At 28.7% G+C, this 22,865-nt stretch overlaps 4 protein-coding genes and 1 pseudogene across 4 annotated transcripts; all 5 read left to right on the forward strand.

Annotated features, from left to right (window-relative positions):
- The first annotated feature begins 1,431 nt into the window (after nucleotides 1–1,431).
- On the forward strand, nucleotides 1,432–3,990 carry LOC111675387 (23 kDa integral membrane protein-like). Its single transcript, XM_023436152.2, has 4 exons — nucleotides 1,432–1,630; nucleotides 3,112–3,300; nucleotides 3,380–3,544; nucleotides 3,613–3,990. Exons 1-4 carry the CDS (start codon nucleotides 1,571–1,573, stop codon nucleotides 3,871–3,873), a joined length of 675 nt encoding a protein of 224 aa, XP_023291920.2. The 5' UTR covers nucleotides 1,432–1,570; the 3' UTR covers nucleotides 3,874–3,990.
- Nucleotides 3,991–7,691: 3,701 nt separating this feature from the next.
- On the forward strand, nucleotides 7,692–8,875 carry LOC111675386 (23 kDa integral membrane protein-like). Its single transcript, XM_023436150.2, has 4 exons — nucleotides 7,692–7,917; nucleotides 7,981–8,172; nucleotides 8,231–8,395; nucleotides 8,460–8,875. The coding sequence occupies exons 1-4, from the start codon at nucleotides 7,852–7,854 to the stop codon at nucleotides 8,724–8,726; spliced, it is 690 nt and encodes a 229-aa protein (XP_023291918.2). The 5' UTR covers nucleotides 7,692–7,851; the 3' UTR covers nucleotides 8,727–8,875.
- Nucleotides 8,876–10,657: 1,782 nt separating this feature from the next.
- Nucleotides 10,658–15,699, forward strand: LOC111675385 (23 kDa integral membrane protein-like). The gene is made up of 5 exons (XM_023436148.2): nucleotides 10,658–10,811; nucleotides 14,692–14,883; nucleotides 14,946–15,107; nucleotides 15,174–15,377; nucleotides 15,451–15,699. Exons 1-5 carry the CDS (start codon nucleotides 10,752–10,754, stop codon nucleotides 15,520–15,522), a joined length of 690 nt encoding a protein of 229 aa, XP_023291916.2. The 5' UTR covers nucleotides 10,658–10,751; the 3' UTR covers nucleotides 15,523–15,699.
- Nucleotides 15,700–17,734: 2,035 nt separating this feature from the next.
- LOC111675377 (glutathione S-transferase 1-like) lies at nucleotides 17,735–18,576 on the forward strand. The gene has a single exon (XM_046954871.1). The coding sequence runs from the start codon at nucleotides 17,808–17,810 to the stop codon at nucleotides 18,474–18,476; it is 669 nt and encodes a 222-aa protein (XP_046810827.1). The 5' UTR covers nucleotides 17,735–17,807; the 3' UTR covers nucleotides 18,477–18,576.
- Nucleotides 18,577–19,585: 1,009 nt separating this feature from the next.
- LOC124420768 lies at nucleotides 19,586–22,142 on the forward strand (annotated as a pseudogene).
- Nucleotides 22,143–22,865: the final 723 nt, after the last annotated feature.

Here is a 22,865-nt window from a genome sequence, read left to right on the forward strand (position 1 = left end):
TTTTGTTTGCAAAATAATATAGAAATATTACTAAATATCATAATTATCATGTTTTCATTATTGTTTACACATGATAACATTGTTTTTTTTTTGCACTTATCTAGCAATTTAAAATACAAGTAAGAAAAGTCGTAGGGAGCTTAACACCATATGGGTGCCTCTAAATAGAATCAAAATATTATTATTCGTACTTATACAAATTGATTTTTTAAGACAATGAAAAGATACGTCCAAATCTATCAAATATTTGACGAAACCATTTTTTTGTAAATATTTTTTTGGTCTTACACGATTTCGAAGTAGAAATAATAAGGAAACAAATAATAAAGACGTACGAAAGCGAGAATTTAAATAATATATTATGTTTTTGCTAATAAATCTATTTTTATAGGATAACAAAATGTACATCTTTAAGTAATAACATCGTTTTTGTTTCTTGAATTTCCGTTTATATCTCCGTTTATAAATATAAACGAATATGCTGATTTCACGAAAGTATTTCTAACAGAATTATTGTAGATTTGGATCCCGAAGATATTAGCCTAAAATTCCAGTTAACGATAAGGTACGACATAAATAAGGGTTTATAGCTTAATAAAATTTAATAAGAATCGGTCCGTAATTGATCATACATTACTCTTAAAGAAATTCAATAAATCGTTCAAAAATTCAGATATTAAAGTAAAACTCGATACAAACAATGTTTTTTTAATTTTGTAAAGTTCGGTTTATAGTTTATCCAAATGAACTGATATTTATAGTTCACTGAAATGAATATGAATATCGATGATAATGCAATTCAACAGCAGTCGAAAAAATCGGTGAATCCTGACAGTTTTCGAAACAAAGAATCGATCTTCCGTAATTCTTTTTCAATTAACGACACATTACAATTGCATTTACTACTTCTACTGTTTTTAGATATAATATTAGAAAAAAATAGAGAAAAATCGGTATGTTATGTCTCACGCGTTTCCAGATTATAAATTACCGAAACTACTAAATAAATGTCCCTTATATTATATAGGTTTGTTTGAATGACATTTTGAAGAGTGGTAATTTCCTAAATCTAAGAGAAAAAACCATGTATTTATATGGTGACTCATGCACCCAAGAAAATCATGTTTTTTTTTTGTTTTCAAGTTAATTGTAGTTCTCAACTTAACATTTATAGATAATTATTTAAAATTAAACTTATTTTTATATTTTTATTTCAAGTAATTTTATTTGCAGTAAAGAATATTTTGATTCTTTAAATCTATAAACATACTTTTTACACAAACATACATAAGTTTTTATTTATTCCACTTCTAAATGAAAACAACACGTTGAATTAAAAAAAAATGTTTTTATCAAAAGAACCACAAAATGATAAATATAGATAAGATATAGACCAATTTTAAGTACATTCCTATTAAAAAGGCTTTGTTGGCAAAATCATTTCAATTATTCGAAAATCAACGATCGACGCTCAAAGTATAATTTTACGCGATTCGAAAACAAGAAAGTTTTAACTAAAGAATTTTTATTTTTGTAAATAATTAAAATAATAAAAAAAAAAACAATAAAAATGGATTGTCTAGCCAATATTGTTAAATATATTTTATATATTTTTAATTTAATATTTGTGGTAAGTGAAAAAATTGCTTTTAAACCCTTTGAAATGGATATGATGATGGATATGAGTTCAAATATGTAATTGTATTTTAAAAACGAAACAATATAATGTTTCAAAGTGATTCATAGTGAATAATTATAAAAATTATTAATTAAAAGATAATTTTGTATCAATACAATTGGAAAAATCGTAATAAGAATATATAATATATATAATGAATATACATGATTTTTTAGATTGATATTCAAATTGAATTAACAATTTTGTTTGATCTTTGGTGAATCGTGGTGTGATTTGAAAAAAATTTAATTTACTAAACCAGTTTAACAGAGGCAAATAAAATATAGAATGTGATAGACGTATTATGGGGACTGAATTCTATGATGAACCCCACACAATTTACCAAATCATTTTATATTGTTATGAAGCTTATTTACTCGACATAATGAACACTTTTCGGAATAGCACCATCCATTAGGAGTGATCTTTACAGAATTTAATTGATTAATTTCTAAAAAAAAACTTTTATAACAAATTTAATACAAAACTTATTTTATAAACGTTTTATGTTCAATAGACAGATTTTCTGAAAGTGTTAGACTTAGGATAAAACTTCGAAAAATTTGGTTTGAAATTTTTGCTTCATTTAAAAGTTCTTTATGATGAGTTTCATCGCTATCTATATTACTAATAATGAATGTTAGTCATTTTCAAAAGCAGACCTTGTATGTGATCTGGTGGCAAACGTGGCCAGATTTTCGCCATATGAAAAATGAACTCGACGAACAATGTATCCTATTTCAACTAAATACATAAACAGAACTATATCATATTGGAATCTAAAAAGGAGACAGAATACATATGGGAGAATCCATATCAAAACGGACAGAAAATAGCAATTTTCGGATTTACCATCTCCGATTTTAATGAAATTTCGCACACATATTATGGTTTAAAAGTGTTCCTCAAATCCATGACTTTTTGATCGGAATCTCATTCCAGTCCAAAAATATCGCGCTTTGAAAATCTAAAAATATATTAAAATTGTCTAAAAGTACATACACATAATTACTCATAACTTTGAAACTCCTTAAAGTACGGAATAATTTTTGATTTCTTTTTAAAGCTAAAGATATTGTCTTTAATATCGTAAATAAAATATTTGACTTCCAAAAAGTTGAAGGTCAAATTTTAAAGTGTAAAATTCAATGTAAAATATGTCTGTCAGCCCCATGTTAAAAAGGACATGGTAGAATGACACTTAAACTCTCCTCTATATCATACCAAAAACAAATCGATGGAGACTCGTTTAGTTTAGAAGTTATTAACCAAAACATAATATAAATCAAGTTTTTTAAACTAAATTTTTATACAAAGGTCTTTTACTAAATTAATGTATCCGAACATAACACCAATAATAAATCGTTAGATTTTTAAATATTGTTATTTTATGTACATTACTCTAATATATTTTTCATTTAAAATTCTTTTAGATATGCGGCATATTATTGATAGTCTTGGGCTCTCTTATGCTTAAAAATATCGGAGATTTTTCAGATTTTCCTGAAGCCAACACCGAAACAATACCCATTTTAATTATTATTTTGGGTTGTATAGTCTTTGTAGTGGCGTTCTTCGGTTGCTGTGGTTCTATAAGAGAGAGTATTTGCTGCACAACAACAGTAAGTTGACCACTTTATATACCTTAACTTATTGCCGATTCCAAATAATTAATTTTTACATATTATTTATCATTTTTAGTATGCTGTGTTTATGTTTATACTCTTTGCTTTACAAGTGGCTTTGGTGGTTTGGATTTTTGTTAAACGTCAACAATTCCTCAATACCATGGGTGAAGCCGTTGATAAGGCCTGGGAAAAGAACGATTCTGCCAATGGCTATCCCATGAATGCCTTACAGATTGCTGTAAGTATATAATATTATTTCAAATATGTCTAATCTTTGTTAATTAATTAATATTTTTTTACAAATAGTTGAATTGTTGTGGCAAAACTAGTTACCTGAACTATGGCGGCAATGTGCCAAGCTCATGTTGTGGTACAATGACAGGCGAATGTCCCCAAAGCGTGTATGTAAATAAACCTGGCTGCCGTGACACATTTGTAGACTTTTGGGCCACTAATACTAATATTATACGTTATGCTGGTATCGGTGTGGCGCTAGTGGAACTTGTTGCCTTCACATTTGCCTGCTGTTTAGCTAGTAGTATACGCAAATCGAGTCACAGGATGTAAATTTTAAAATAGATTTTAGAATATTCCTTTTTATTTCATTAAATTAATGTATTTTTTACACAAATTCATCTCATTATTTCATCTACATATAAAATAAATAGTTTAATAGCAAAATTATGAAAATATTTTTTTATATCGAGCCCTTTTTTACAATAATAGACGTGAACGTGAAAAAAACAAAGTTATTTTGTTAAAAAACAACACAGAATACGAACCGGGGCATCTTGTTCGTTAGTTCTCTATTATACTCACAACACCACTGCTTCCAAATTTTTGATGATTAATCTTGTTTGATATTAAAACAAGTAGGAAAGTATAATAATTTAAAATGTTTATTTTTCATAAAGAAACTTTTATGATTTACCCTAATTCCAAAGTATTTAAGCAATTAAATAATAAATAAAAACAAAATTTTCTAAATGTGGCTTTATATAGGAGTATAGGTGTTTGTGTGAAGGGACTTTAGAATAAATAATATTCATTGACTAAGAGAAATTGCACTAATTTTCCCCTTTCTGATTCATGCTTCGAAAAATGCCTATTAAAGCTTCCCAAAACAGTCTTGAAGTGTATGGTTCAAATTTGAATTAATTCGGTTCAGTCGTTGTCATAATAAGACGTAATTGGATCACAAAATGTAGCAAAAATACAAATATTTCCTTTGCAGTTTAATTTGTCAAAAATATTGATATTTATAAATTTAAAATATTGAGTATAACTTTCACAAATTCAAAAACTTCATATAATTTTAAGATTACAAAATAAAATTCATTCCTTTTATCTTTTATCTCCCCACTATAGTGGGGAGTGTATTATGCGTTTGTGCTGAAGTTTGTAACACCCAAAAATATTGGTCCTAGACCCACCTTAAAGTATACCAATCGACTCAGAATCACTTTCTGAGTCGATTTAGCTATGTCCGTCTGTCTGTCTGTGTGTCCATGTAAACCTTGTGCGCACGCTACAGGTCGCAATTTCCAAGATAATTTGATGAAATTTGACGATAATGAAAGACGAACGATATTGAAAATGGTTGAAATCGGTCCATCGTACAGTCGTACCCCTTGAATCGGGCCTTTAGGCTCATAATTACGTTAAATGTATTATAATGTCAACAAAATTCAACAGAAATTAGTTTTATAGAACAATAAATGACAATACTAATTTTTATAGGGATCGGGCCTCATTTGACACTAGCCCCCATACAAACTCCCCTTCAGATAATGACTTGTAGGTCAAAATTAACTTATAATTACTAATAAAACGATTAAAATCTACATAAATGACTTTGAAGTAGACGTAGATATTTACCCCTTCTCCCCTATGAGCCCTCTTGCAGAAAATCTCTTTTTTTGTCAACAATAAGTAAAAATATTCCACAATAAAAAAATATAATGCTTTATTTAAAAAAAATCCACAATTTTAACATACTGACTGGTGTAGGGTATTATATGGTCGGCAATGTCCGACTATAAATTATGTCCGACTATAAATAGTTGTGTTTTTTTGCTAACGTTCAAAGGCAATTTTATATAAAACTAATATTTAAACGTTAGGAGTTACACTTTAATTTTACAAGTTATTTTAACGTTTATAAAAGTGTTTCTACTTAATTCAAATATAAAAATACAAATATCAATGTCTTTATGTCGATTTTTTTCTTTTAATGGTTCAGTTGAGCCATGTCCCAATTGAACGTGTATGAGAATTGCTAATTATGGGGCTATCGCCATATACTTCATCCAAAACCATATATGGAGGAATACATGGCGAAGCCCCAGTTTGTTTCGCCTTGTACTTGACTCTCTCATTTGAATTCTTAAAAATAATTAAATATTTTCATTGATATGTACATACATATTTATAAAGCAATTTTAAGCACTTACCGTTAATCCTAGGGATACCATATCTTTCCAGACATTGGAATAGGCAATTTTTTTCTTCCTTGCATTGTAGCATTTGTTTCAGCTCTAGTCCAAATTTTTCGCCTATATAAAAGTGTGAAATAATTTAAAAAATACATTCTTTATTAAGAATGTACTTACTTTTCAGTGAAACACATTTAAAAAAATTTATATTTTTATTTTTTTATATATATTTAACAAAATTTAATAAACTTTATTTGTGAATAATTAAAAAAATAATATAACCTCGTTCCGTATTTCATCCCTTTCTGGAATAAAGATATGTATAACCAATTGAAACTTCTAAGAAAAGATATATATCTCTTTTTAAAAATTCTTAAATATGACCTTATGAAAAACACGAAACTCCCCATTTTACCCAATTTATTTTTTCTAAAACATACCCCAAGTATTTGAATATTTCCAAAAAAGTACCTCAACTACACATAATTACCTGTTATTACCCGTTAAGATTGAATTACCCACATGCCTATTTCCCCCTTCTGGTTCAACTTTCGCAACGAATCTTTCGAATCGAATACAAATTTCTGACACTTTAAAAGTTAAATCGAAAGTATTTAGCTTTAGAACAGAAAACGTATAACGCAACTTTGCTAATACATATTTCTGACACTTTAGAATGCTAAATCGGAAATATTTTCGCATTAAAATAGAAAAAATCAATTTTGATACACAAAAGTACCAATTTTACCCGTTTTCGTCGTTTTCACCCTTTTTTATCCATTTCTAGTACAATTTTCGCAAGTTATATAGCCTATTGACGCTTCCATATATATATTTTTCTATGTTCCAAATTTGAAGAATCGGTTCATTGGACTAGGTGTGATTACAAAGAAATTTATAATATATATAGGATAGGATAATATATATTAGGATGCCTGCCCATTACTGGCTTATATACGTATGTAACTTCCTTACTTGCTGTCAAATGTGGCGAAATACTGTTTATTAAGATTATTTGTGTTGTTTAAGATTATTGGAACAATTTGATGATGCCAGCAATTTATATGTTTTAGAAAAATAATAATGCTAAATTGGGCTATGTCGAACCTTTTATACTCTTCACCATAGTATATTTTAAAAATTTGTGTTTATAAATCAAGAAAATACTTTTTTTGATATAAATATGTTTTTATTTAAACATATTAAGCTTATCAAGTGAAAGTTTTTTACGGGACATATCTACTGAAATTATAAATTATGATTCAGAGTTTTACTAATATTTACTAAAAATTGACTTCACTATCTTTATATACATATGGATTCAGAAAATTACAAATGAATTGATAAACTTAATATACTCTTTTCATAAAAACAATCTATAAGGTAATCAATAATAAAATCGATAACAGAGTTTTTTGGCATGGAAAGTGCAAAAATGGTGGTTTACATTATTTTATTAGAATCTGATTATTTAAATAATCAGCTACAAGTATTAAAACAAATAAATACATATCTGCAAATATCGTACATTCCCAAAATTTATTTTTGTTTATTTTATAAGAATATCTCGCTTAGCGTACATGATATTCATGATATTCATAGCGTACATGATATTCATATTATTAATGGTAAGGAGAAACTCGAAAATTCAAGAGAAGAGTTTTGTTCTTCATGGGCTCACCAGGGGCGCAGTCATAGGTTTGTAAACGACAGTATTTCTTTGTTTGTGTTACGATCCCAATCACATACAACTTTTAAATTATTTCTTATAATTTTTCTTTTATTGGACTCAGATCAAATGTGTATTTATCAAATAACGAAAGAATAGAAGCAGTTTTAACTTTGAATTAAAAATGTCACCTTTTATGCCTCAAATATGATTTTTTTTGGGAATTGTCGATATAAATAATTGCTTGTGATAAGATATAGATGGCAGTTTTAACTACATATACTAAGTATGTCTACCTCATTGAAAAACTTTTTCGACAATCTACTTATTAAGAATGTGTCTAGTTCATATAACAAAAACCAATCAAGAGAGCGATTAATTTAATAATTATTTAATTCAAAATTATAATTTGTTTATTGTTACATTAGTTTTAGAGACATAATGGAACGTTTTACAAAATCTCCAATTATTAACTACATTTTGTACATTTGTAATGCGGTATTTGCGGTAAGAGTTTTCTATATTAAATGTTTAAACCTTTCATTAATATTAGCTTTGTGTTTTTTTCAGGTATTTGGATTTGTGTTAATAGTTGTTGGTATTGTAATGATCAAAAAAATTGGCGATTTTACGAAATTCCAAAATGCTGCCGATATAAAAACGTTACCAACACTTGTCATAATATTAGGAGTCTTTATTGTAGCAGTTGCCATCCTTGGAAGTTTTGGTGTATATATAGAAAATACAACATTCCTAACTATTGTAAGACATTATTATTGTCTTAGTTCTAAACTATTGAAATAAATCATTTTATTTTCAGTATGCTTTTACAACATTAATAATATTTATCCTTCAAGTTGCAATGATTACATGGGTTTTTGTTAATATTAGCAAACATCCTAATGCCATGAGGGATTTAGTTTTACAGGCTTGGACACAGAATTATCCTCAGTATTATTATCCTATGGATATTATGCAAATACAAGTAAGATGAACAAATTAAACAAATCTAGTTTAGTGTTGTTAATTAAAAATATTTTTATTTTCAGTTTAACTGTTGCGGTCGTTATGGTCCAAACGATTATGGCACTAACAAGGTTCCCAATTCGTGTTGTGGTGAATGGATTTTAGTCGACTGTCCGGACAAAGTTTACTTGACCAAACCTGGTTGTGCAAATGAATTTTATGATTTTTGGGCAGGCAACAACGATATTATCCGATTTGTTGGAATTGTTTTAGCTGTTGCCCAACTTGTTGCCATGGTCTTTACGTTTTATTTTGTACGAGGAATACTCAACTCTAACTATTCATATTAAATATTAATAATATTAATTAATCTTAAGAAGGTTAATAAAGCACAGCAACAACTTTTCAAATATGCTGCTCTTTATATTTATTATGTTTTTTAATACAATATTGTTAATAAAAATAAATAAATGAAAAGCTATTTTCATTTAGCTATCTAAAAGTCCACAGCAAAACACCATCTCTGAATTTTTAAGGTCCAGATGGACTAGCGGCTTGTCAAACAGTGGCCAAATTTAACTTTTTCACTTTTAAAAATTGCAAAAAAAAACATAAATATCTATAAAAACAAGTAGGAAGTTATTGTCGGGTAAGGCAAACCATATAATACCCTACACCTGTATACGAATAAAATGTGATTTAGTTTTCATAATAAAGCATTTAAGTTGAATTGTACCTTGCCTCAGATATAAGTAATTGTTCAATACAACTGTGGATATTTAAGTAAAACTTTGATGGGGGCTTTTTATAGGGGCTAGGGTCAAATGAGGTCCTATAATTATAAATTTCATCAGGGACATCAATGCTTGTATAGAACTTGGTTGTGTAGCTTTTTGTCGAGATACGAGTAAATAAAATATAACTAACTAAATAAAACATAATAAAACATAACTTAAAAGCCCTATTTGGCAGGTTCAGTAGTATGGGGGCTAGGTGAAATAGTAACCATAAAAGATCATTTCATTGCATTATCTCCAAAATTGCGACCTGTAGTTTGATTGCAATGTTTACAAGCCCTATTCGTACAGTTGTACCCCCGGACGAACATAGCTAAATTGACTCAGAAAATGATTCTGAGCCCAATATACCCTCCCCACTAAAGTTGTGTATGGTAGAAATAGCATTTAAAAAATCGATAACAATTAAATCTTTGTCTGTAAAGGTTATTTAAAATAACACATTTTCATGCATAGCAACAGCATATTTGATGTCAAAAAGGTTTTTTTTTAGAAATTTTATATTAAATGATAGTTTTGTAAAAAAGTTATACCTAGTATTAAAAAATAATAAACTGTCTGGAAAAATATGCATATAAAAATGAACTTTGCTGTATCTCCTAAAGGCCTACACAATGAAAATGGAAAAAACTAATGATAGCGTTATATAGAAAAAAGTCTTAGCTTTTTCGACATATTTAATTTTTATCAAAAAAAAAAAAAAAAAATAAATAAATAACTTCCAAATATTTACTTTATGACATGTTCACTTAAAGGAGATCTAAATGTGTATTGTTGTAAAAAGAAATTTTTGTTAAATTTTATAAAGAAAAACCATATGATTTTGACACAATTTTAAAATATTTCACAAACAAAATACATGTAGTTGTTGTAAAAAAAGAGATGTCGTTACTTTATTAATTTACTTTGCTTGTTGCCCAAGAAAAATTTGATGGCTCTTAACTCTTATAATTTCTCTAATAGAGGTTCCGACAAATTTTGAAAACTTCAAATTTGGAAATAAAATCAAAAACAACTCGATTTTTTTTTTTTGAAATTTCGTTACAATAACTAGAATATTTCACGAAATATCGAATTATTGAAAAAACTACTTAAGGTACGTTAATGAAAATTACATGACCCCTAATAAGTATTTATTTGCACAAACATAATACATATATCCTCGACGATATCAGTTTCGAACGTCTTAGTTACTTATTTCGACATAATTATGTAAAATTAAAAATAAGTTTACAAAAATCGTGGTTATGTCTTTTTCGTGAAATATTCGATATGTGTGAACGTACTTTTACACCAATCAGAAGTGTTTTTAATTCAAATATATTAATAACTGAACGGGTGTTAGAATAATTGTTGCCAGATTGAAAATTTTTACTCTGTTGTGTTCAGTTAGTTTTACTCAAACTTCTCTTATTGTTTTCGATTGTAGGGCAGATAAGAATGTAAAACGAAAAAAAGCACTCAGTTCGATTAAAAATGTATATAGTTCGAATATTATTTTAGTTGTATTTTAAACGTTCTAAGTAATAACACGTAATAAGTATAAAACAGTTAAAAAGTGAAAATTAAACGAATAAAATGGATTGTGGAGGTGTTTTTGTGAAATATGTGCTTTTTATATTCAACATACTCTTTGTGGTGAGAAAATAATTAATGAAAAATAAAATAATAAATATGAATTTAATTTTTGCAGTTAAATAGTTTAACTGCAAAAAAAAAACAATTATGAACATAAGAAGAAAAAGTAACAAAGTTATATGTAATTTTCTTTGCTATTTTTATTGTTATTCGTAAAAATGAAAAAAAAAACTAAAAATTAGAACAACTCTAATTTGGGGTCGGATGACTGAGTACTCTCTAATTATAAAAACTAGTGTAATTATCTTATCAATGATAAAAACAGCACAAATCTCTTCATTTCAATGGTATTTACTAAACTCACTCCAAATATTATTTTGTATTTTATTTAATTTTTATCTTATCTCTGTTCTAAAATAAACATTAACTTAAATTAAAAAGAAAATAATAGGAGTAATGAATTTTGTCATTCTACTCAAATTTATCGTTTTATAAAATTTCAATTTTTATATAAAAAATTCTAGATTGAAAGTATTTTAATACCAATGAAAACATTCGCAAATACATACAAAAAAAATATATTTGTAATAATTAATTTTCCATGTCTGATGACTAATTATTTTATGTGCGAATGGGTCATACTTTTATAGTTGGAAAACAAGTCATAAATTGCTTATTTTTTCTAATAATTAATCGAATATATTTTCTTATTACACATGTTTTGAGGGGCGAAAAATTCCCTGTGCTCTCTTTGCATTAGTGAAATCAAATCCCAGAAGCATTTTCCCTATTTGTCATTCTTTTATGAAAGTTGATAGTGGGTTAATGATATTTTTAATATTAATTTTCAGACTCTATTTTACATTTTTTTGAATTAAAGAAACGCCGTATTTGAACGATCGACTTTTGTGTATTAATTAAATAATCAGAGTAATCCCAAAACTACTCCCTGTCTAAAATTATTTGAGTACATGATTCACAACATAAGAAACCAACATGTTTCATTCGTGCATAACGTAGGACTACTTAACGAATCATGTATTCCAATAATGTTTGCAGCGGAGTAGTTTTTGGATTGATTAAATAGTGCATGATCCGATAATTTTAATTTTTGCATTTGAATCTTATTTTTTTGAGATATCCGAAAATATGATAAAACATATGGGTTCTATTTAGAGTTTCTAATTACCCGAACCTTTTCCAATCCCTCGAAATAACTTACATTTTTTTTTTTTAGTTTAGAAGCCATAGTTCTCATATATAAATTTTTGATTTTTTTCTTTTACAAAAGTAATAAGTAATGTGTTATATTCGAATATAACAAGTTATATGACGAATGTTGTAAATTAAAGTTAACTTCAGTTGTCCTTTATGATAAAAAGGTCGAAACCCTGAGGCAAAGGATACTGTATCTACAAAAATATAAATCTGAATTCTTCCACTACATCAGGTTTTTGAGATATTGTGTCCTCAAGAGGGGAAATTCCATTGTTATCCAGATCTCATTAAAACGGGAAGGTAACTTCATTTATAAAATCTGTCGAACCTTTAACCTCTTTCGTAATATCATACTTCTTTAGATAAAGCTTGAAACAAATATAAATTGGCAATATTCTAATCAATATTTTTTTTAATGTGGTATAAAAGACATGTAGGGTCTCAACCTTGTCCTGATAAACAGCCAAAAAAACTCAAGGTAATATTAATTTTTTCAGAATGTTCTTTTTTAATCTATACTGTACTTCGAAAAAAACTGACTAATTGTATTAATAATTTCTAAGTTCAAGTACAAAACGAATCTTTGTGCAAGCATACTTTTGTTAAAAATTTACACTAAGATGAAGTTCAAAAACAATGAAATCTTCTGATATAACTATTTTGAGGGGACCTTGAAAAAACGTTCTTTCTCACAAGTCTTTTTAAGTAAATAACTACATTAAAATAATTGGGGTCTCTATCGAGAGTGTTAATTGCACGGCCAATGATAAAAAGGCGTTTTAAATAATTTTCATCCTAGTGTTATTTCCGATATAAAAAAGTCGTATCACCCATAATTTTCCACATTTTTACATTGTTATTCATGGACAGTAAGTGAGGGAATAAATAGTAAAAATGTTTGTCAATATCTCTCATAGATAAGTGGTACCTGAGATTTGAACTTTAAGTATTTCAGAGAAAGCTATATTTTTTTGGTAATAATATTCTAAATAAAACTTAATTAAGTCTTTACTCTTATGTATTTTATATAAAACCTAACAAGTAAGGGTGTTATATTCGGCTATGACGAATTTTATATACCCACCATCAACCCCGTTTGACTCGAATAAAACTTACTTATGTCGAATTCCATCTATATACTCGTATTTTTAGGCCAGTTAAAGGTCCCGCTATAAAGGGTACCTTTTATAGCGGGTAGGAACAATAAAATTTGGTAGACAGAATATGGTTCGTATTAAATTTGTTTGTGTCGAATTTCATCGCTACACTCGTATTTTTAAGCCATTAATGAACGTTGCAGACCTTATATGGGGGGTAGGGTCAATCATGGACCGATCCTCATAATTTTTTTAGATAGATTTTGACTCTTATGAAACTTACTTATATCGAATTTCATCTATACACTTGTATTTTTAAACAAGTTATGACTGTTTTTAAACAAGTTATGACTGTTCGAGGGGCTACTTATATGGGCTATCCGAAAACGTGGATCGATATTGCCCATTTTCAATACCAAACAAACCTTACCTATAAGAAATATTTATGTGAAATATCAACTCTCTAGCTCTTTCCATTCGGACACAATCGTCTTTTCAACAGACACACAGACAGACGGACGGACAGACATGGCTAGATCGTCTTAGAATTGAATGACGACCCAGAATACATATACTTTTGTGGGTCTATTACCTATATTTCGATTTTTTCAAACGGAAGGACAAAATCAATATACCCCCCATCTCTTTTGATGGTGGGTATAAAAACAGAATATTAAATTTTATTTATATAAGTAATATTAAATTTTATTTATATAATAACATTTATCCGAAGTTGTAGTAAAATCAAATAATATTAACTCCTAAATAAAGACAAATTATGCAATATTGTAAGACATTCATGAAACCGTAATAAAATAGTATTTAATGTTCAACTAATTTAAATGAAACTTGATAAAAATATATAGTACAGATCCATATTTATAATGACATCAAATAAAAATCAATATTAACCCTTAAACGTTAATAAATTTTATGATAACATACATATATAAAATTTCCGTAATATGTGAACTAAATATTCAACACCATATTAGGAGAAAATTTGAGGGTGATAAATAGAAACCAATTTCAGATACGGTTTTAACACATTTAACTACGTACATGAAATATAAATCTGACTTTAGAATTCTTCCACTACATCAGGTTTTTGAGATATTGTGTCCTCAAAATGGGAAATTCCGTTGTTGACCATATCGAGCACTGTCTTTCAGGCAGAGATATGTACATTAGCATAACCACATGGACAGCCTTGCATCAATCATGGTTCTTAACTCTAATGTTATTAAGTCAAAATGTCTTCTCAATTGTATCATATTACTGGCACAACCTCACAATGAATGAATTGAGGTCCAGGGTATCAGGGCATTCGGGAAAATTAAATATCTGATGAATGCGCAACTAAAGGGTCGTTCCTAGAGGACCCTTTAGTTACCAGGACTTGTAGAATACACTTACTACTCTGGCCCCTTTTGACAAAGGATAGGATTAGGGACTTCTTGCTTTTAGTAAGAACTTAATTCTCTCGGTTATAATTAGTGGGTACTGTATGATAGGACACATGTTTTTAAAACATATCCCCAACCACAGTGAAATTGCAGCTTTAATAAAAAAATGATTGAGTTTTGAACAATACTGTAATAAAAAAACTTTTATATATTTTATAGGTATGTGGTATACTACTCATTGTTTTTGGATCACTAATGGTTTCCAATATCAGTAGTATATCGAATATTCCACAAAGTATTGAAGCAAATAGTGTACCAATTGCTATCTTGGTCTTGGGATGTGTTATTTTCATTATCGCATTTTTGGGCTGTTGTGGTGCCATAAGAGAAAATTCCTGCTGCACCATGACCGTAAGTATTGTATTTTTTAATTAATTATAATGAGATTTTAATTTTGTATTGATTTATTTTAGTATTCAGTCATAATGTTAATTTTGTTCATGTGTCAATTGGCATTAGTTATTTTTGTTTGGGTACAGCGTGAAAAATTCTTAAAATCGATGGACAATGTTGTAACTACGATATGGAATCAACGTAAGGTCGACCAAAAAGTCTTAGATACTTTGCAATTAACCGTGAGTATTTTTTTTTTTCATAAAGAAAATTAAATTTACAGTTTAATAACTTTGGCATGTTTTCAGTTTAATTGCTGTGGTAAAAAATCGTTCACCGATTACTCCTTAGCTGGTGATGACATTCCTCTATCTTGCTGTGGAATTGATGCCACAAGTTGCAATGTTGTTAATGCCATGACCCGTCAAGGCTGTTCTCGTACTTTTGCCAAATTCTGGGAAAAGAATATCGATATTATCCGATATGCTGGTTTAGGTGTCGCTGGTGTTGAGGTAAGCTCTTTCTAATATTGTTTTAATTAAAGTCAAGACTTAAATTTACATATTTTTAATATATTTTCTTTAGTTAATCGCATTTATATTCGCTTGTTGCCTGGCCAATCAAGTACGTAACAGTCGTCGCCGAGCTAATTATTAATATAATTAAGAGTTTTTCATTTAAGTAATTTTAAATTGGTTTTAACAATTGCACTTTGAAACGAATTGCAAATTGAGCGTATAATTTTCGAACAATTATGTTTGTATTTTAATATAAAAATGTTTGTATTTTAATATAAAAATCGAAATAATAAAATCATTATTTATGTAAACGAAACGAAAATTTTCGTCACTTTTTAAATTATAATATTTTTGCAATATTCAAGTTTGGTTATTAGGAAAAATTCTTGTAAGAAAATGAATTGTGTTCTAACGTTTCTCTGTCATATGTATAGTTGCATATACTAAGAATACCAAACATTATTATATGCACAGATAGGTCTAAGTAAGCTTCACGTCCGATTATACCATAGGATTTTATAAGTCCTACTCAACATTTTATTATTCCATGTGGGCTTATTGAATTTTTGAAACTCTTTCATTGCGGATTATCCCAGAGGGGAGTCCTATTTGTAACTTACGGTTCTATCGTCTATGTTTCCATTAGGGTTTAATTATAACACCTAAACAAGAACTTTACCCTGTCGTTCTTGTTAAAAAAATTAACATTTCCGGTTTGTTGCTAAAATATAATATTTGGTCTTAGTTTTTTACCAGTTTGACCCTATCTAAAAGAGTTTTTATCGTGGCGAATCTGAGTTATGTCATCTAATTTATGCAATAAATGTCATTGATAGTTGAGTGTCAGAAAAACAGCATTCGATATAGCAGGTTTATATGGTGCAAAACTTTTGATTGCAACAATGATCATGTTATTTGTAACTACTACACATATCTTTAAAATTAAATAAATTTAATGAATATGTTGAAGCTTTAGACTGCACTCAAAGAAAATCATATTTAAACATAGGGTAAACTAGAGACGAAGGTGGGAATAAGAAATACTAATCTCTTCACATCTACACTTGTGTAGACGTATACGCACATAATCTGATTATTAGATTTGTATTCATACAATTAATCGTCGATCGGTTAATTGATCATTTTTTTATGTCATATGATGAAACCCTGAATATTTTGTATTTAGCATTCACGGTCTTAGAGATACATGATTTTTATTTTAATTTTAATGCAAATTCCCAAAATATTTTAATGTTAGCGATTGTTGGATGGATTTCAAAAAATATATTTTTTAGTTATTTTTTATGGAAATGTGTTAAAACCCTGCTTCTAACGTATGTTGATCTAAAATGAAGAAGCATTAAAAATGCAAGAAAACATTTACAAAATGAGTCACTTAGACCTGGTTCACACTAGGAAACTTTTGATTTTTGTGTGTGAGAGAAAGAGAAAGAAATATCAACCATCTCTTTCTCTCACACGTAAAATCAAAAGTATCTCAGTAAACCAGATCTTACGAAACAATTCGTTTGTTCTACCCAGCAAAGAAAATTTCCATAAAAGTGAAAAATAAGTAGAAATAAGTACTCCATGGAAGTACTGAAAATACCTGAAAAAATTATGATTTTAACATAGACTTGTCATAGCAGGGATGTCCTTTTTATTTGTTTTTAAATTCACTTCATCTGAAGCCATTCAGTAATTATTATATTCTTTTTATGGAAGTTATTAGGAAGTGAAATTGTAGTATTATAGAATACAATTAATTGGACTTAAAAATTTCACTTCTAAATAAAATTGGTTTAATTCAAAAAATTTTATTCCAAAAAAATATACCTTCAATTAAAAAAAATTAATTCTTTTCACTTCTTTGGAAGTCAATAAGCATCACTTCCGAAGAAGGTAAAAAATTCACGGGCTTATATATGTATCCCATAGAAAGCTGTAGCATTAAGTATTAAAATATTGTTTTATTTCGAAGATTAAGGACTTAAGATGAGTTTTTGAAATCGGTACAGCTGAATAACGGCTGCGAATATTTTGAGATTCATCATACAACATAGCAAAATAATTTTCAAGAGGGGTAACAAATACACAGATTTCCCTACAGAGTGAGTCGTTCAAAAGTACATACAAGCATACATACATATGTATATATTATATATGTATAAAATATTTAAAGTAAACAATTAATATGAACTTATTTAATACAAATAAATACAATATATTATACATATAGGTACATACATATGTAAGTATATGGAAAAATTAGACATTAGTATAGTTGATAATAGTGAGATGAAAAGCTTCCCTAAAGCTCTCAATAAAAACTGTATAAATAAATTGTATTTATTCTATTAGTTGGTTTAACACCAGAGTGCAGTTTAAACGTATCCCGACGGACAACGGCAGTGTAAAAGTAAAATGACTAAAATAACTTTGTACGGTTTAGATGCAAGTCCACCAGTTCGTGCTTGCTTACTAACCTTGAAAGCGTTGAATTTGCCTTTTGAATACAAGCGCATGAATTTATTAGAAGGGGAACACTTAAGTCAGGAATACTTGAAGAAGAATCCTCAACACACTGTACCCACTTTAGAAGATGATGGAAATTTCCTCTGGGATTCACACGCCATCATTGCCTACTTGGTAAGCAAATATGGCAAAAATGATTCACTTTATCCCAAGGACCTTTTGAAACGCGCACAAGTCGATCAACGTTTGCACTTCGAGAGTGGTGTTATGTTCCAAGGAGGTTTACGCAACATAACTGCTCCATTGTTCTTTAGAAATGAGACACAAGTACCTCAACATAAAATTGATGCAATTATTGAAATTTACGACTTCTTGGAGGTTTTCCTCAAAAACAGTCCATACATGGCTGGTGATCATTTGACAATTGCCGACTTTAGCATTGTAACTACAGTGACTTCGTTGGTGGCTTTTGTTGACATCGATAGTTCAAAGTATCCAAAATTGACTGCCTGGATTAAACGTTTAGAAAGTCTACCCTATTATAATGAAGCTAATGGTGTCGGTGCTAAGATGTTGGTAGAAATGATTAAATCGAAGAATATCACCATTGTAGTTTAATTAAACTTTGACGCTTGGAATTAAATATTGTATGAAAGTGTAAAGTGTAAAGCTATTGATAACCGTATACAAGTGAAATAAAATTTTTTGCTCAAAGAAATCGTAATTTTCATTAAGAAAACGAAATTTTTTATTGTGCAAACTTTTTTAGAATAAACCATATCTTAACAAGTTAGATTCCTATATTCGACTTTGGCGGATAATCTTTACCTATAAATTAGTTTTTTTTATTTAGAGAAAGTTTTTAACAAAGAATGTTAATCCTAGGTTGTGACATGATTTCTTAAAATATTAATCCTAGGTCGAAAAAAATTGTGACATGATTTCTTAAAATAGATGAAAAACGTAATATTTTGTTGTTCCGGATTTTTTAAATACTTTTCTAAAAACTGCCTTCGATACAAAAATTCAATTTTTTTTTTAAATTTTGAACTGAATAACAAACTTCACCATGTTGAAGGTTATAAAATAGTTTTCGCTAAGAATATCTGTGGTCCGCCTATCGCAAGTTATAGTGCAATAATCGGCTATTCCGAATCTTAAAAACCCTCCACCTAAAAGTTTCTTTTTTAAAAGCAAGCTGAATTCTTGGTTTTAAGCGTTTAAGTCCCGTTAACTCCACCTCTGGTTATCCTTTAACCGAAAGTTAAACGATAACCGATTAAAATATTTTTTGTACGAAAACTGTCAATTTAACCTTAAGATAAAGAATAACTAGACATTGTGTTATTGGTGTAAGATACACAGACAGACGGACATATTACCTGATTTTAGAGACCTCTTGTGACCGCATGAATTACAAATTATTGTGCATCGGTCCATCCATTTAAAGTTTGTAATGAAACTAAATAACTTGTATTCATTGAACCCTACAATAAAACCCTTAAACGACATGCCAATGTTTAACCGCTTCGAATTTGACATACATTTTGTGGTTTGATTTACGTTTAACTATATAAAACTCCAATTCGTATGTTTTTGGTCTTTCGTCACAAATAAACTCTTTGTAAACAAGAATGAAGACAGTCGTCACTTTAGTGTCCCCTTTGTAAGCGAGAGCGGAGGCAATCGTCTCTTTACTGTCTCTTTGAGGGTGTAGAGTGACGATTGACTTCCTTGTAGGACAAGCCCATGTTAAAATGGTTGGTCACCTGGGTAGTCTGGTGACTAGGGGCCACCACAAGTGGTAGGTTAAGTGGTCAGTTCGGGACTATCCCGTCGAACTGCTGGGTAAAGGCATACAATTAATGCAAACAACGCATAACTTGGCAACAAACACAACCCTGATCGTCCTCAAGAAACTAATCGTCCTCAATTAATACGTCGTATTTTTGATTAATAATACTAATCATGATCAGTAATACTACATGAAATCGAGAATAAGAGACTTCTTGATTTCGAATAATTACACAAATACGAAATAAATCTGATGCTAATAATCGAAAATCTTAATGATTTCGGATATCTATATTTATATCTACGAGTTTGGACAGTTGAAAGATTGATTGGGACAGTTATAACAAAAGGGGGGTTCATTTATACAATTAGAAGCACAGATTTGCAAATACTAAAAAACAATTAGTTATTAAATAAATTCAAACAACAAAAGTAAAAATAATCTATAGTTGTAAGTTAAATATGTATGTATATTAAACAAAATATTTAATTTTAACTTTATTTGTTAAATAAAGACAAAATAAAACAATTATTTTAAAAAGCTTATTCTATAATATACATACAAAATATCAATTGTACACAAAAAGCTTTTTATCAAATGTAGCAGCTACCATTTTCAAGAGCTATTAGTTTTAGTACACACTATAGTATATTGAAAATTAACATTTTGTGTTTAGAAGCAAACAGATTGTCTAACAAAATGGGTAAAATTATTTTGTATGGTTCTGACCCCAGTCCTCCGGTACGTGCCTGCCTTTTAGCATTAAAGGCTCTCGATTTGCCATTTGAATTAAGGGCAGTAGATTTCAATGCTAAAGAACACTTGTCAAAAGAATATTTAAAAAAAATCCGCAACATACTGTTCCTACGTTAGAAGATGATGGTCATTTTATTTGGAATTCGCATGCCATCAATTCCTACTTAGTGACCAAATATGGCCAAGATGATTCACTCTATCCTAAAGATTTTCTAAAACGTGCTCTTGTTAACCAACGTTTATTCTTCGAGAGCGGTGTCATGTTTCAAGGTGGGCTACGCAATATTACCAGTCCCTTGTGGTACAAAAATGAGACAAAAGTTCCTCGGGAAAAAATTGATGCTCTTCATGAAATCTACGACTTTTTAGAAGTATTTCTTAAGGATAATGTATTCATGGCCGGAGATGAATTAACAATAGCGGACTTTAGCATTATAACTACAGTAACGTCTTTGGAAGCTTTCGTCGATATTGACAGTTTGAAGTATCCCAAATTGAATGCCTGGATAAAGCGCATGGAAACACTGCCCTATTATCAGGAAGCCAATGGAGCTGGAGTGAAAAAATTTGTTAAAGTTTTTAAATCGTTTAATATTACTATTGTACCCTAAGATAATTACACTGCATTAAGTGATTTCTTAAATTATAATTTTGGATAAGTTTTCTTAAAAGTTTTTTTTAATAAAATAAAAGATCAATTTAAAAATAAAACCATGAACACCATTGACAATGGATTGTTTGTCAGTAGTGAGCTTACCACGTTTGTTAATATTTAGACAACGGATGTGTATAAAATTTTGATTTCGACAAACCTGTGTTGTCGTACGTATGTATATTATACCCACTCACAAAAAATGGTGCTTGAGTTACATTCCTCAAAATGTTCGTTGTTATGTAATATTATGTTATCCAAAATATTTTCGTTTAAGTGTTGTCCATTCATGAGCTAAACAGTTTTCAGAAAAATATCGTATGGAGGCACGATTTTCATGTTAAATTCAATATTTTTCCCAGCTTCAAATAATCTTTGTTATGTTTTATAATGGTTCTTAAAATATGTCTAGTCTATCCCGTTTTTGAGCTGGACCGCTTACAAAAAAGTCCCTTTTTAGTTATTTTTTTACGTTATACAGCATTTCTTAAACAAAATATAAAATATGCGGTATCATTTGAAAAGTGTACATTTTGTTCTTATTAGTGAAAAAATTAGAAAAAAATAATGTATAAATATAATACAACATTGTTATAGTGCAATAATCGGCTATGACGTCTCTTAAAAACCCTCCACCTGAAAGCTTTTTTATTAAAACCAGATAAATTCTTGGTTTTAAGCGTTTAAGATACACAGACAGACAGACGGACATATCTAAATCGACTGTAATTACAAGTGAAACCGCAAATATGCTCTAAAAGTTTTAAGCGCTTAAAATGTGCAGTAAAAAAACTCGAAATATGCTCTAAAATTAAATTTTCTGTTTATATTTTAATATTAAAAAGCTCAGCAAGACTGAAAATGTAATGAAATATTCAATATATAGGGAGTTACTTTATATATCCCTTCCCCTTACTTCACTTCATTTATCATATAAATTACATTTGTATGAAAATATTTTCAACGCAAATTGAAGTGTTATAGAAATTTTTTTTATTTCATGCCACAAAATTTCAATATTTGATTAACTTCATAATTTAACGTTATTTAAAGTTATTTGATGCCCTAAAAACAAATTTCAAGCGACAAAGTTTTTGGCTTTTTTAGAATTATTGCATTTTTTGCTTTCAAGTTTTACAAATAAAAATGAAAAATTTTTAAAAAATTAAATAAAAATTAAATTGTTTTTTTTTTTTTAATTAAAAAAATAATGTTACATAAAAAATGATTTTTTATTATACTAATATGAAAAACTAGAGAGAAAAATATTAAAATATTCACTAAAAAGGTAAAATATGCTCTAAAAACTCGAAAATATGCTACAAATGTCAAATCATGCTAAATTATGCTCTTATGGGTAAAATATACAAAAATATGCTTTAACAAATCGATGCCAAAATTGTTAAATTGGTCTTAAACATGTAAATACATTATCCATGAGTCCATACGACGCACCACAAAAAACATGCATTTGCACATTTCCATGATAATTACATTACATTTCGTTTTTCAAATATCAGAAAATATATATTCACCCAAAAAAGAAATATTAAAATTTTTTTCCTGCATGATTTCCTTAAAATTTGTAGCAAAATTTAACAAAGTTCTATCTCAATTATTTAAAAGAAGAGAAGGACTTCAAAGCTTTTTCTTTAATAACATTTCAAACATCCTTAAAATACCCGACATGCGCTTCAAAATGTAAAAAGTTTTAACTAAATCAAAATTTATTTAAAATCCAAAAAGAGCATTACAAAATTTGTCGAACAAGTTTCGTATCTTACCATTTCTAATTTCTATGCAA

Source organism: Lucilia cuprina, chromosome 6, assembly GCF_022045245.1.
Source record: "Lucilia cuprina isolate Lc7/37 chromosome 6, ASM2204524v1, whole genome shotgun sequence".
Classification (NCBI taxonomy): Eukaryota; Metazoa; Arthropoda; class Insecta; order Diptera; family Calliphoridae; genus Lucilia; species Lucilia cuprina.